At 34.8% G+C, this 14,532-nt stretch overlaps 2 protein-coding genes across 2 annotated transcripts in view; one reads left to right on the top strand and one right to left on the bottom strand.

Moving 5' to 3' along the window:
* Spats2 (spermatogenesis associated serine rich 2) overlaps positions 1–3,537 on the bottom strand; it is a 34,851-nt gene extending 31,314 nt beyond the window's left edge. Inside the window, exon 1 of the mRNA XM_015493456.2 lies at positions 3,396–3,537. Within this exon, the coding sequence (XP_015348942.2) occupies positions 3,396–3,407 (12 nt within the window). The 5' untranslated portion in view covers positions 3,408–3,537. The remainder of the gene's footprint in view (positions 1–3,395) is intronic.
* The window catches only part of LOC107148605 (histone deacetylase complex subunit SAP18-like), a 14,857-nt gene continuing 3,818 nt past the window's right edge, over positions 3,494–14,532 (top strand). The window contains exon 1 of the mRNA XM_048802686.1: positions 3,494–3,533. Coding sequence (XP_048658643.1) covers positions 3,509–3,533 — 25 coding nt within the window. The 5' untranslated portion in view covers positions 3,494–3,508. The remainder of the gene's footprint in view (positions 3,534–14,532) is intronic.

Below are 14,532 nucleotides of genomic sequence, written 5' to 3'. Positions count from 1 at the left end.
TCAAAAAAAAAAAAAAAAAAAAAAATCAATTTCTTATTTTATTGCTACATGGTACATCCAATGTATACACAATTCATTCATTCATTCATTCAGTCAATGAACACATTATTTTCAATGTTTGGCTACTGGAAAGAATGCTGTATTGTACGTTCCTATATTTATTTGCAGCTGAATCCTTAATGGCTAAAACAATATTTAGTACACTGTAATAAAGATAAAGAAAAAAATTAAATAACCACTAGTAGAATCCTGAATAGTTGGCATTTACAACTTCATTTGATAACAAATACATATGCCAACTTGTCAGATTTATTCCTAAGGTATTTCATATTTTTTTACATTAAAAATATATACCTTGTAATAACTACATATTGTTTTCATTTTTATATATTTTTATTTAGTAACCTTGATGAACTTTTGTTAGTCCCATTAATTTGTTGCTTTCCTGGATTTCTCTATGTTAACTGTATAGCCTATAAATAACATTTTTCTTCTTCTAATTCTTATAACTTTAATTTCTTATCTTACTGCATAATGTATAAATGGTTACTTCTCAAAGAAGATCTAATTCCTTTTGATGGAAAATGGTCATTAGAATCCAACTGGAACTAGATGTGTTTATTTTTACTGGGAGTCATTGTTTCCAGTTCTTTTAGGGGATATAGCTAGGAGACTTTTTATTAAATCATGAGTACATACTGACATTCTCAATTAAAATGTACTATTAAAAGGTCTTTTCTCACAGGCACAGTTATATGCCTGTAATTCCAGTGACTCCAGAGGCTGAGGAAGGAAGATACCAAGTTCTAAGCCAGCCTTGGCAATTTAGCAAGACCCTGTCTCAAAAAGTAAAAAGGGCTGGGACTGTAGCTCCATGGTATTAGTATGTATCAATATACAGCTCTGGGTTCAATTCCGCGTGTATGTGTGTGTGTGTGTGTGTGTGTGTGTGTGTGTGTGTGAGAGAGAGAGAGAGAGAGAGAGAGAGAGAGAGAGAGGTGGCTTTTCTTTTCTTATTTTCTTTTTTGATCCTGGGGATTGAATTCAGGGGCACTTCACCACTGAATTATTTTCCCACCACTTTTTATTTTGCTAAGTTCCTTAGGGTCTCATAGTTGTGACCCTTCTACATCAGCCTTCCCAGTCACTGAGATTATAGGCCTGCACCACTGCATCTAGCTTGATTTTCTTTCTTTCTGTTTTTCTTGGACTGGGTCAATCTTGCTATGCTGCCCAGGCTTGCCTTGGACTTTTAGTCCCCCTTGCCTGAGCCTCCCAAGTAGTGGGGATTACAGGCATGCCCCACTGCCCCCAGCTTCTCATCTGATTTTCAACTTGGATCTCTTTTCTCTTATGCATAAATTTTAGATCCTAAAAATATAAGTATTTACCAATTTGTTTTATCATATAATATTCACAATATCATTGCTAACAACACAAAAGATTACTATTAATGATAAAACCATTGAATAAAACTTAAAATTTGTAACTTTTTTTTTTTTTTTTTTGGTGGTGCTGGGGATCAAATCCAAGGCCTTGCAAATGCTAGTCAAAACACTATACCACTGAGTTATACCCCCAGCCTGCAATTGTTTTTATCACTCTACACATGTACTGTAAAAATACTGTATTTGAATGTCAGTGGGAGATTCTTTAGTTCACTCTTTTTGTAAAGGTAAAATATTTTTAAGTCCCAATCTTACATAAAACTTGTTCTGATCCTTTACCAGGACAAATCCTGGGCGCTATGGTCCTCTATGGTAAATACCATTTGTTACTTAGACTGGCAGGGAGTAAGTACCCAGTTTAGACTTGCCACTCTGTTTTTAGACCCCTCTATATTTTTGGCATCTATCCCTTACTTCTTTTTTTTAAATGCTTTTTAATGTTTATTTTTTAGTTGTAGTTGGTTATGTGGTGCTGAGGATCAAACCCAGGGCCTCACATTTGCTAGGCGTGTGTTCCAACCCTGAGCCACAACCCCAGCCCTATCCCTTACTTCTTATGTTCAGTTACACATTTAAAATAACACCTGTAACTGTGATGTAATGGATAGCACAATGGATTTGTAGCCAAACCTGCAGTGGTCATTTAAAATAATACATGAATTTTTTAAATTCAGTATTTCTAGGTATCTTATGACAGAAATGTCTTCAGGTTGTCTAGTTAGTTACACTGCTCAAAAAGGAACACCTTTAGCTGGGCATGGTGGCACACACCTGTAATCCCTGTGGCTCAGGAGGCAGAGGCAGGAGGATCATGAGTTCAAAGCCAGCTTCAGAAAGAGAGAGGCACTAAGTAACTTAGTGAGTCCCTGTATCTAAATAAAATACAAAACAGGACTGGGCATGTGGCTCAGTGGTTGAGTGCCCCTGAAGTCAATCCCTGGTACTCCTCCAACACACACACACACACACACAAAAAGGAAGACTTTTATAGATGAAGACCAAGGCTTAAGGAAATAAAGTAACTTGTCCCATTAATAAGCAGAATCTGTACTACAACAGAAGTCTTAGTATTTTTTTCTCCCCTCCATTGTTACCATGCTCTTTTTGTTTCAGACTTAATTTAACAATGTTAAAATTTAAAAACCACACAAGTGTGAAAGTATATAGTTCATAATTCAAAGTGGGCTAATATATATATTTTAAGATAAATAAGAACTAAACATTTATCCCTAAAAAATGAACAGTAGGTGAAACTTATAGATTCGGTGAAAAGGTAAGACACTGGTAATTTAAAATGTGAATATATGGGCTGGGATTGTGGATCAGCGATATAGCGCTCGCCTAGCACGGGCGGGACCCAGGTTCGATCCTCAGCACCACATAAAAATAAAGGCATTGTGTTGTGTCCATCTACTCCTAAAAAATAAATAAAATTTCTTTTTAAAAAATAAATAAAATGTGAATATATTTATAACAGTGAATCATTGTATGTCTATCCCTCTATAATCAACAACATAAATTTTTTTAAAAAGACAACACATAAAACTTTTTGTTTCATATTTTCTTAAATATAGCTTGTTTGGGGCTTTATTATGAAAAACACATATTTTCTTCCAAAGGAATGCTACTTAGAAAATTTACTGCTGTTCTTGTTCTGTAGTCTCCTGGACTTAGTCATATAAATAATATTTATCATAACACTAATTAGTAACAAATGTCTTCAAGAGAATTTAGAATGAATATATACAAAGATATGCAAGAAAACTGTGTTTGCATTTAATAGGCTCTGATTCCTCAGAACCATTATGTCACCCTCTGATATATAATGGCATTCTCCTTTGTTGCTAAAATTTCACTTTCATAATAAGTTGTGATAGCCACTGGTTGTATAAGTACCTAAATTTTCCTATAATGTTTAACTTTGTTATCCATGATAACTGGTCTTACCTTCTCTTTCATGTTTTCAAAAGTACCTCCCTGGGCTAGTACAGTGTTAGACTGTAAATCAAAAATGAATCCTGATGAATCTGAAAGAAGAAGAAGGGACAAACATATTACACATGATTAAAATATACTGTATTTCAGGTAAGTACCTGAATTATATATATATAATTATATATTATTATAGGCCATGCCTATTACAGCAACTTGGGAGGCTGAGGCAAGAGGATTTCGAATTCAGGGCCAGCCTGGGCAACTTAGTGTGACCCTGTCTCAAAATAAAATTTTCAAAAAGGTTTGGCAATGTAGTTCAGTAGTGGAGCACCACTAGACTAGGTTCAATCCCCAGTACCACCTCCCTGGAAACATATATTTCATCTCTAAGATATAAGAGCCAAGACTGGCTGTTTTTTGCCTGTAAAACAATTAATAACAACTTAGTTGCTATTTGGCAAATCCTATTATATAGATAACGCATAACTAACATTTTGAGTTAAACTTATAAAATTTGATTTTAATAGAAAATGTACATATTGTGGAAACCAACAAATCCATCAGCTGTATTAGACTTTCCTGTAATCCCTGGTATCTTTATTTATTCTCCCTTAATTCAAAAAGCTCTCTAAAAATGATGCAAATAAATAGCTCCCATGGTAACATTTAATACTAAAGAATCTGAAAATGTGAGTGGGATGGAAGCTTCTATAACATTAATACACATGAGAGTAATTTCCATCTTCTAGACTTCGTCATGCACTTTATATTCTTGGTCTAGTGAACTCCATGGGATACATTCTTTTTAAAACAATGCACCCAGTTTTATATTACCAGAAATGTATCCAAGTTTACACTGAATAAACTAAAACTACCCAAGAAGCAATGTAAATAAAACAAAACACAAAAAAATCTCGGTGTGTTTACATTAGGGGAACACATGGTGATTAATTTTTTTTTTTTAAATCTAGATTTTAACTTCTCAGTATTTATAAAAAAGGATATCTGCAAATGTAATCAGTTTTCACCTGTGACTATATGATCAGTAAATGACCTGTTTTAACACTCTATAATTTTGATTTCTGGTGCCTCCCAACCCTAGTACTGGGGATCAAACCCAGGGGCTCACACATACTAAGTTAGTGCTCTACCACTTAGCTATAACCCAGATCTTTTTTACTTTGAGATGGGATCTTGCTAAATCACTCACACTAGCCTCAAATTTGTGGTCCTGCCTGAGCCTCCAGAGTAGCTGGATTATAGGTATGCACCAATGTACAGGCTAACAATTTTTTTTGCAATCCAACAAGATGCAATCCCAGAAAATGGTTAGAGTGCTTTTCAAATTCTAACGTGCATACTTATCATCTAGGGATCTTATGCTAAAATGTAGTCTGTAATTCAACAATCTGGCCTGTGGCCTGAGAATTTTATTTACAGATGATATCAATAATACTGATCCCTGATGGCTCAGTGGTAGCGTGCTCACCTAGCATGTGTGAGGCACTGGTTCGATCCTCAGCCCACATAAAAATAAAGACAATAAAGTCCATCAACAACTAAAAAATATATATATTTAAAAATAATAATACTGATCCCTGAACAGTTCTTGAAGTAGCTTGGGAGTTAAAATTTCAACAAAACAAGTAGAAGTTCTGATAAAAGGAGTATGAAAAACACAGAAATAAGCTAGTACACTGTCCAAATTCTTTTGCTATTATTATAGATGTATTAATTAAGGCTTTTTTATATATAGTTTAATCTTTATCTTGTTTCCAAATAATTCCTAGTTGCTATGAAGATCAATAATTTATAAGTTAGATTAACAATAATCTTTTATTTGACCTAATTTTTTGGTTATTTTTAGATATACATGACAGTAGAGTGTATTTTGACAGTAGAGTGTATACATATATGGAGTGTAACTTATTCTAACTGGGGTCCCATTCTTGTGCTTGTAACATGATGTGGCATTTCACTGGTCATATATTCATATTATGAACATAGGAAAGTTATATCTCATTCATTCTACTGTCTTTCTTATTTCTCTTCCCACTCCCTTCCCTTCAATCCCTTTTGTCTAAACCAATGAACTTCTACTATTCTTCCCTCCAACCCTTATTGTGTGATAGTATCAGCATATCAGGGAGAATGTTGAACCTTTGTTTTTTGGGGGATTGGCTTATTTCACTTAACATAATCTTCAATTCCATCCATTTACTGGCAAATGCCATAATTTCATTCTTCCTTTTGGCTGAGTAATATTCCATTGTGTATATATGCCACATTTTCTTTACCATTCACCTAATTGGTTCCATAACTTAGCTGTTGTGAATTGAGCTGCTATAAACATTAATGTGACTGCATCACTATAGTATGCTGATTTTAAGTCCTCTGGGTATATACCAAGGAATGGGATAACAGAGTCAAATGGTGGTTCCATTCCAAGTTTCATGAAGAATCTCCATACTGCTTTCCAGAGTGTTTGCATCAATTTGCAGTATCTAGCAACATATGGATGTACCGGTTTCCCCACATCCTTACCAACATTTACTGTTACTTGTAGTCTTGATAATTGCAATTCTGACTGGAGTGAGATGAAATCTCAGTGTTGCTTTAATTTGTATTTCTTTTTTAAAAAAAATATTTTTTTTAGTTGTAGATGGACACAATACCTTTATTTATTTGTTTATTTTTATGTGGTGCCTCACACATGCTAGGCAAGCATGTTCCACCACTGAGCCACAAACCCAGCCCCTGCATTTCTCTTATTGCCAGAGATGTTGAACACTTTTTCATGTTTGTTGACTAATCGTATTTCTTCTTCTGTGACATTTTTTTTTTTTTTGGTGTTAAGATTTTTGAGGGCTGGGGATGTGGCTCAAGCGGTAGCGCGCTCGCCTGGCATGTGTGCGGCCCGGGTTCGATCCTCAGCACCACATTCAAAGAAAGATGTTGTGTCCGCCGAAAACTAAAAAATAAATATTAAAATTCTCTCTCTCTCAAAAAAAAAAGATTTTTGAGTTCTTTACATAACCTAGAGATTAATGCTCTAACTGAGGTGCATATGGCAAAGATTTTCTCCTTCTGTAGCTCTCTATTTAAGTTCTTAATTGATTTCTTTGCTGTGAAGAAGCTTTTTAGTTTGATACCATCCAATTTATTTATTCTTGATCTTACTTCTTGGGCTTTAGGAGTTTTGTGATTAACAACATTATTAAACCAGAAGTAGAATAAAGGACATGAATTGAGCTTATTCACTTCAAGAGAAACTATGCTAGCCAATTACCACTGAGCCTTCAACTAATTCAGCTCTAACCTCTGTTAATACTGGCAATTTTGAGATTGCCACTCAAATGAAAAAAAATTGGTTATATTTAATACAAACTCAGTATTTAAGCCTGAGTCTTCTAGGCTTATGACTACACAATAATTAACTGCCACTAATCTTTATCAATTGAATTGATACAGTATAGAAAGATCTTATATAGCCAAAGTAAGATTTCAAACATTTTTAGAATCACTGTAGATAGGGCAAATGACTATAACTTGAATGTTAAAATGTACGCATCCCTCCCCTAAAGATGGATCAATGAGCAGTGTGAGATTAAACAAAGATCATTAATAATCTATTTATTAGAGAATCAAATCACTAATCTCTTTTAGAGAAAGGAAGGGAAACTTAAAGCAAAGGAGTCTGTGTTTAAATAAACTATTATTTTTACTAGCCTCTTAAATATTATGTAATACTTTTTGTTTCTTTAACAGTACCCTAGATAACACAAAGTCCAAGGGGGAAAAAAAGGTAGTTCTGCACTAAGTTATTATCCAAAACAGATTAGCCTAATACTAGAGTTTATTGGGAATACTAATTAGGATAATTAAAAATACATAAAGCAGCTATTTCAGCAGGGTCCTAGCAGGAAATGAATTCAAATTAAAATAATCTGGAGAGTCTAATAAAGTGACAACTTACAAAGATGCTAGTGCAGTACAACTGACATATTTGTGAATACTGTATATATTACTGTTTTGCTGGCTTCAAAAATCAGGTAAAGGGTGAGACATAGTGCCTCACCTAAGTGAATGCCAATAATCTCATAATGCCTCATCTAAGTGAATGCCTATAATCTCAGAGACTCAGGAGGCTGAGGCATAAGAATCGCAAATTCGAAACCAGCCTCAGCAACTTGGTGAGACCCTAAGCAATAAATGAAACCCTGTCTTTAAATAAAATGAATAAACAGGGCTGTAGATGTAGCTCAGTGGTAAAATACCACTGGGTTCAATCCCCACTACCAAAAAAAGAAAAAAGAAAAAAAATTAGATACAGGTTGTTTCAAGACAGTCAGTATGACACAGAAATATATGAGCCTGATTATCTCATATATTAAATAAACTTTGGGTTTATTTTTATCTTGCTTGCAGTGCTGCCTTCAAATCCAAGACTTTCACATGCAAAGCAAACACTCTACCACTGAGCTACATACCCAGCCCAGCTAAACCAACTTTGAATAGGTATCTTTTTAAAAAACTTTTTCTAGTTGTTGATGGACCTTTATTTTATTTATTTGTATGTGGTGTTGAGAATCGAACCCAGTGCCTTACGCATGCTAAGCAAGTGCGCTACCACTGAGCCACAACCCCTGCTCTTGAATAGCTATCTTGACAAGCTCTGAAACAGTCTAATTATGATAACTTATAATTTAATCTAAGGATAATATTGAATTTTTATAATTAATTTGGTCCAAAGTTATGATTATATTCATATCTAAGATGTCTGTTCATCAATAACAAAACTAAACAATTATTGGCAAGTATATGGGAAAAAACTGGAACCTTGGTATGTTGCTGATAGGAATGCAAAATAGCTTAGCCTCTATAGAAAGCCACATGGCAAGCATGGGGATGTGGCTCTGCAGTATTGTACCTGTCTAGCATGCGCAAGGGCAAGGCCTGGGGTTCAATCCCCAGCACCACAAAACAAAACAAAACAAATAGAAATCCATATGGTGGTTCCTTAAATGATTAAACAAAAACTGCTGTATGATCTGGCAATTCCACTTTTAGGTACAGACTAAAGAACTGAAAGAAGAGAAATTCATATACTCATATACAGTGCTAGGCACTGAGGATACAATAGTGGACAAAACATCTATGGTTCTTGCTCATTAGGAGCAGTCTAGTGCAAGAGAGCAGTTAAAAAAAATATATTAACCATCTCAATATGATAGCAATTATGTATTAGTTTATCAAATTGTATAGTACTAAATATATATGATTGATTCCCACAATAACACTATTTAGAGAGGAGACTAAAAGCTTGACCACCTTGTTGACCATCTTGGGTCCTACCTTGAAAAGTTTAGCAGAGCTAATATTATGAACACACTATAAGACTCTCCAAAGTACATAAGTAAATTCAGTATGATTATTCATTAGCAGATTTCATGGAAAGGCCTGCTTACAGCAGACATAAGTATTGAGGGGATTCAACCCAGGCATGGAGTCTTAAGATTCTCATAAGGCTAGTAAATTTGTACCTTTGATTTGACAACTAAATGCCTATGTGTTAGATTGCTTATTTTTTTTTTTTTTTGGGGGGGAGAGGGGTAGTTGTAGATGGACAGCATGCCTTTATTTACTTTTATATGGTGCTGAGGATCGAACTCAGTGCCTCACACGTGTGAGGCAAGCACTCTGCCACTGAGCTACAGCCCCAGTCCCATAGATCGCTTATCTTTTTTTCACTAATATAGATAATGGCAAACCATTCCCTCTGAAGTGAGGGAAAAGGTGGGATTATAATCCCTCTGAGAATACTCTCCTTTAATTTTCTGTTGATGAGAAAATCAGTTGTGGTACTATTCTTGTCCAAAGTCACACAGTAAGTCATAATGCAGATTCAAGAAGGAAGTCCAAGTTTTGTGTTGTACACTAGTGTTGTTATTCATCACATAAATTGATTCAATTTGCCGTTATTTCAACAGTACCTTGGCATATCATCTTTCTTCTAAAGATTTCAGATTCTCGCAGTAACTCATTGATTTTACTTATAGACACAAAGCAAGTTGGGTAACAATATTATTCATATTTAACCATAACCAAATAAAGGCCAGAAAAGGTAAGATGCAATTAAATGCAGGTAAAACCCAGAGATGAAGAAGCCTAGACGTTCAAGCAACGTGACAAGTGTGATTATCACTGATCATATTTTCTGTTATCAACTTCCTTTTAAAAATTAAAAAGTAGGGCTGGGGTCATAGCTCAGTGGTAGAGCGGTTGCCTAGCACGTGTGAAGCACAGGGTTTGATTCTCAGTACCTCATATAAATAAATAAAAAGATCCACTGACAACTAAAAAAAAAAATTAAAAAGTAACTAAAGAGCAGAGCCTTGTGTCAACTTTTGCAGAAGTGGTATCTCATGAACAATTAAATGAACTGAAGATGTTGTCCAATACTTTTTTTTTTTCCTTGAGAGAGAGAGAGATAGATATTTTTAATATTTATTTTTTTAGTTTTCGGCAGTCACAACATCTTTGTATCTGGTGCTGAGGATCGAGCGCGCTACTGCTTGAGCCACATCCCCAGCCCCTATTGTCCAATACTTGACCATGAAAGAAAGTGACCAATCTGGAATTGCTTTTTCTTATTCCAACCTGGAGAAAAAATCTACGTAAGTCATTTAATAAAAATTACAAGAAGTGCTGGGTGCAGTGGCACATAACTGTAATCCCAAAGTTTCAAGAAACTGAGGTAGAAGAATCACAAGTTCAAGGCCAGCCTCAGCAGTTTAGTGAGGCCCTAAGCAACTTAAAAGATCCTATCTAAAAATAAAATAAAAGAGGTTGGGGATATACCCTTGGGTTCAATCCTCAGTTAAACACACACACACACACACACACACACACACGGAATTATTTCTTCATGGGCTCTAATGGGAAATATGGGTTATTCTATATAAATATGAATGCAAGGAAAATAAAGTTACTGTCACAGTAACCACTGGCTAATGCCTAGAGTGTATTCAGTACTTCAAAACTAAAGATGTCACCAACTTTAATTTCACAGGTATAATTCTTACGGTTTTGGTAAGAATAAGATATTTAGGACAAAGGGAACATATAAATAATGTGGAAGCAGGCTTGAAAGTGGAGTACACGAAAGATGGGAAATTTAGAACTATGTCAAAATGCCATTCTGTAAGACTTCTAAATCTGCTCAAACAACAACTACTATTATTACCACTAGTACTATTCTAATTACTACTGTGTGTTATTGTAGCCTTCCAAAATGCTAACACTTTCATATATTTAATTCTTCCAAAGCAACTTAAAAACCTTTATCTTTGCTGCCAACTACCAAACACACACAACCTCTCAGTGGGCTGTAAGCATTAGATTTGTCTCATCAACTGATTTTCCTACCCATTTCAGATGACAACTGTGGCTCACATGTTCAGAAAATTTCCACACTTAAATTACCAATCTAAGTATGTATTCAGTGAAAAAAGGCAACTTTTTACCTTCCTGTTTAAATTTTTTCTTTGCTCCTTTGCTTAATCAATCACATTCTGAATAATACTGTTTCTGTCATTTTAAGACAAAACACTTACTCTGGGGAAGTCTCAAACTTCTAGAATGAGTTCTGATTTTTTCAGGTACTACTTGATGGAAAAAGGTCAGGGTTTTTATTAAGGAGAGAGAAGCAATTAAATCCTTATTTTTTCCACTTGGTTTTCCCAAGTTTCTGACAGGTACACAGAATAAGCTTTTATTTTTTTAATTCCAAGAAATCTTGAGGGCCTCATTGTTTAAAAGGTTTGCTTGCTCCAATGATAATATTGTCAATTCCCTCAAGACTGGTGATTGGGTAAAAAAAAGTCAGTCCACCTTCTACAAACTCTCTTAGTAATACCCTCTAGAGCATAGCCAGCAGGCAATGATATTGATTGAGTGCCCAATCTCTTCTGTTTCAATGTCATCTCTCATTAGTCTGGAATTAGTTCTCCAATAACAAAATTAAATGCACAGTTTTAATAAATATTTCTTTCCTACTTCTCACTGTCCTTTAGATTCTTGAGAATTCTACCAACCATACCAGGAAAGAAATTCAATTCTCCAGTACTATAGATAGAACCCAGGGTCACACACACGCTAATCCAGTAAGTCAAAATATTAAAGCCTTTAGGAACTAGTATTCTACAAAATGTTGAATATTTCCTTCCCTCTACCCACTCTATATCCCTTGCTTTGAAGTACAGAAATGAATAGGTCAATCCTAATCATATATTCCGCTCCAAGAAAATAACCTTTCTCAGAAAACTACAAACAGCACTGAAAAAAAATCTGTCACTCTTTAATCATTAACCTTTGTGCAAACGAGAATTAAATCTGTGAGCTTTTTATCTCTTAAACTGATTTATGGATCAATAATCTCAGTTTTAAATATTTTTGTATCCAAATAGTTGTCACACTATGACAGCTTTAATTGTTAAGGTTAAGAGACACTATTTAAGAAGAGACACTTGTTTAGGGGCTGGGGTTGTGGCTGTGGTACAACACTCACCTTGCGCATGTGAGGCACTGGGTTTGATCTTTGGCAACACATAAAAATAAATAAATAAAAATAAAGGTATTGTGTCACCTACAACTAAAAAATTTTTTTTTTAAAAAAGGAGAGACACTTGTTTAAACCCATTCTGCCCCAATAAAATGTTCACTAATATAAAATATAGTCTAACTGAATGCAGTGGCACACCTATAATCCTAGTTACTCAAAAAGCTGAAGCAAGAGAATCACAAATTCAAGGATAGCATGGGTAATTCAGTCAGACTTGGCTCAAAATAAAATTTTTTAAAAGGTTGGGGGCTGGGGGCTGGGTGGTACAGTGCTTGCCTAACATGCATGAGGCCCTGAGTTTGATCCTCAGTACTGTCAAATAAATAAGTAAATACAGTATATATACACAAAGTATTACAGTTGGCAATTTATCTTTAAACAAACATTCAAGTAAATCTAATCTACTAATCAGGTCAAGAACTAAAACACTGCTAGCACCCCTGAAATCTTGCCCCTTCTCAATCATCACCTCCTCCTATATGCCAAAGGTAACCATTTCCAGACTTTCACTTCCTTTCTTTATATTTGACACTACTTAAGAACATATCTCTAAGTGCTACAATTTTGTTTTACCTTTATTTATAAAACAATTTTATATTCATTTCATTTTTAGTATGTGGCTTATTTTCTCAACACTGTATTTGTTGATTCTTACAGGTTAATGTGGCTTGTTCATCTTCATCACTGAATAATATTTCATTGTATGATTATGCCATTATTTATCTATTCTGCTAGTGATAGACAGTTGGGTTGCTTCCAGTTTTTGGCTAAAACAAACAATGTTGTTTCGAATATTGTTGTAAAAGTGTTCTGGTATACCTGGAAATAAGTTTCTGTTGAATATAAGAACAGAACTATTATGTGCGTATCCTTCAAATTTACTGCACAATGTCAAACAGTTTTTCAAAGAAGTCACACCAGTGTAGATGCTCACTAGCAGTGTTTCAGAGTTTGTTGTTCCACATAATCTTGGTATTGTTAATCTTTTAAATTTTATTCAATACTCTTTTAGAGTAATAGTATCACATTATAGTTTCGATTTCAGTCGTTTCTAAATGAGAATGAGCACCTTTATATATGTTATTAGACATCTGGATACTGTTTCCTGACAAACCCTACTTTTGTCCAGTTTTTAAAAGGGGAACTGTCGGGGCTGGGATTGTAGCTCAACGGGAGAGCGCTCCCCTAGCAAGGGCAGGACCCTGGTTCAATTCTCAGCACCACATAAAAATAAAGGCATTGTTTTGTGTCCATCTACAAAAAAGATTCTCTCTCTCTCTCTAAAAAATAAATAAATAAATAAATAAATGGGGAACTTTTTTTCTCATTGATTTGTAGTTTTTCTGTAATACAAGTTTCATCTCCCATTCTGTAACTTGCTTTCTCGCTCTTTAATTGTGCCTTTTGATGAACAGTTTTTAATTTCAATGGTAATAATGTACTGACATTATTTTTTATATTTTTATATATATTTTTTTGTGGTACTGGAATCCAAAGGCCACTTCTCCCTAAACCATACACCCAACTCCCCTGTCCTTTATTTTGAAAAGTAAGGGTCTTGCTAATTGCCTAGGCTGGCCCCAAACTTGCAATCCTCCTGTCTCAGCTTCCTGAGTTGCTGGAATTACAGTCGTAAACCGTCATGCCCAGGTCTGACATTAATTCTTTTCCTCTCCTTTATGGTTAGTAGTTTTTATATCTTATTTCAGAATTTTTTCCCAGTGGGGCATAGTGTCATCCCAGCAGACAGGAAGATCAGAAGTTTAGCAAGACTTGCAATTTAGCAAGACCTTTTCTCAAAACCTGAAAGGGGGCTGGTAATGTAGTAGCTCAATAGTAGAGTGACCCTGAGTTTAATCCCCAGTACTGCAGTCAATCAATCACTAAATAAATTAATCTTGTCTTGAGATAATGTCAGAAACTTCCTTCAATTTAAACCACTGGGAGAAAGCACAAACCTTGAAAACATTACACTAAATGAAAGAAGCCAGACATAAAAATTATATTGTGGGGGCTGAGGTTGTGGCTCAGTGGTAGAATGCTCGCCTAGTACACGTGAGGCACTGTGTTTGATTCTTAGCACCACATAAAAATGAAATAAAGATACTGTGTCTACCTACAACTAAAAAATAAATATTAAAAAAAAACCAAGCATGTGTGAGGCACTGGGTTCAATCTCAGCACCACATAAAAATAGACAGATAGATAGATACATAGCTAGATAGATAGAGGTGCTGTGTCCATCTATAACTAAAAAAAAAATTTTAAAATTATAATGTATTATTCTGAGTATGTAAAATTTTTAGAAAAGACAAAACTAAAGAGATAAAAGGAAGATCAATGTTTATCTGGAGTTGGAATAGGGAACAGAAATTAGTCACAAACAAGTTAAGAGAAAACTTAGGAGGTATGAAGAAAGTGTTTGAAAATAGAATTATAGTAGGCCTGGGGATATAGCTCAGTGGCAGAGTAGGCCCTGGGTTTGATCCCTAGCACTGCAAAAAAAAAAAAAAAAAAAAAAAAAAA

Source organism: Marmota marmota, unplaced genomic scaffold (assembly GCF_001458135.2).
Source record: "Marmota marmota marmota unplaced genomic scaffold, marMar, whole genome shotgun sequence".
Lineage (NCBI taxonomy): Eukaryota > Metazoa > Chordata > Mammalia > Rodentia > Sciuridae > Marmota > Marmota marmota.
This window is presented reverse-complemented; position numbering and strand designations above follow the sequence as displayed.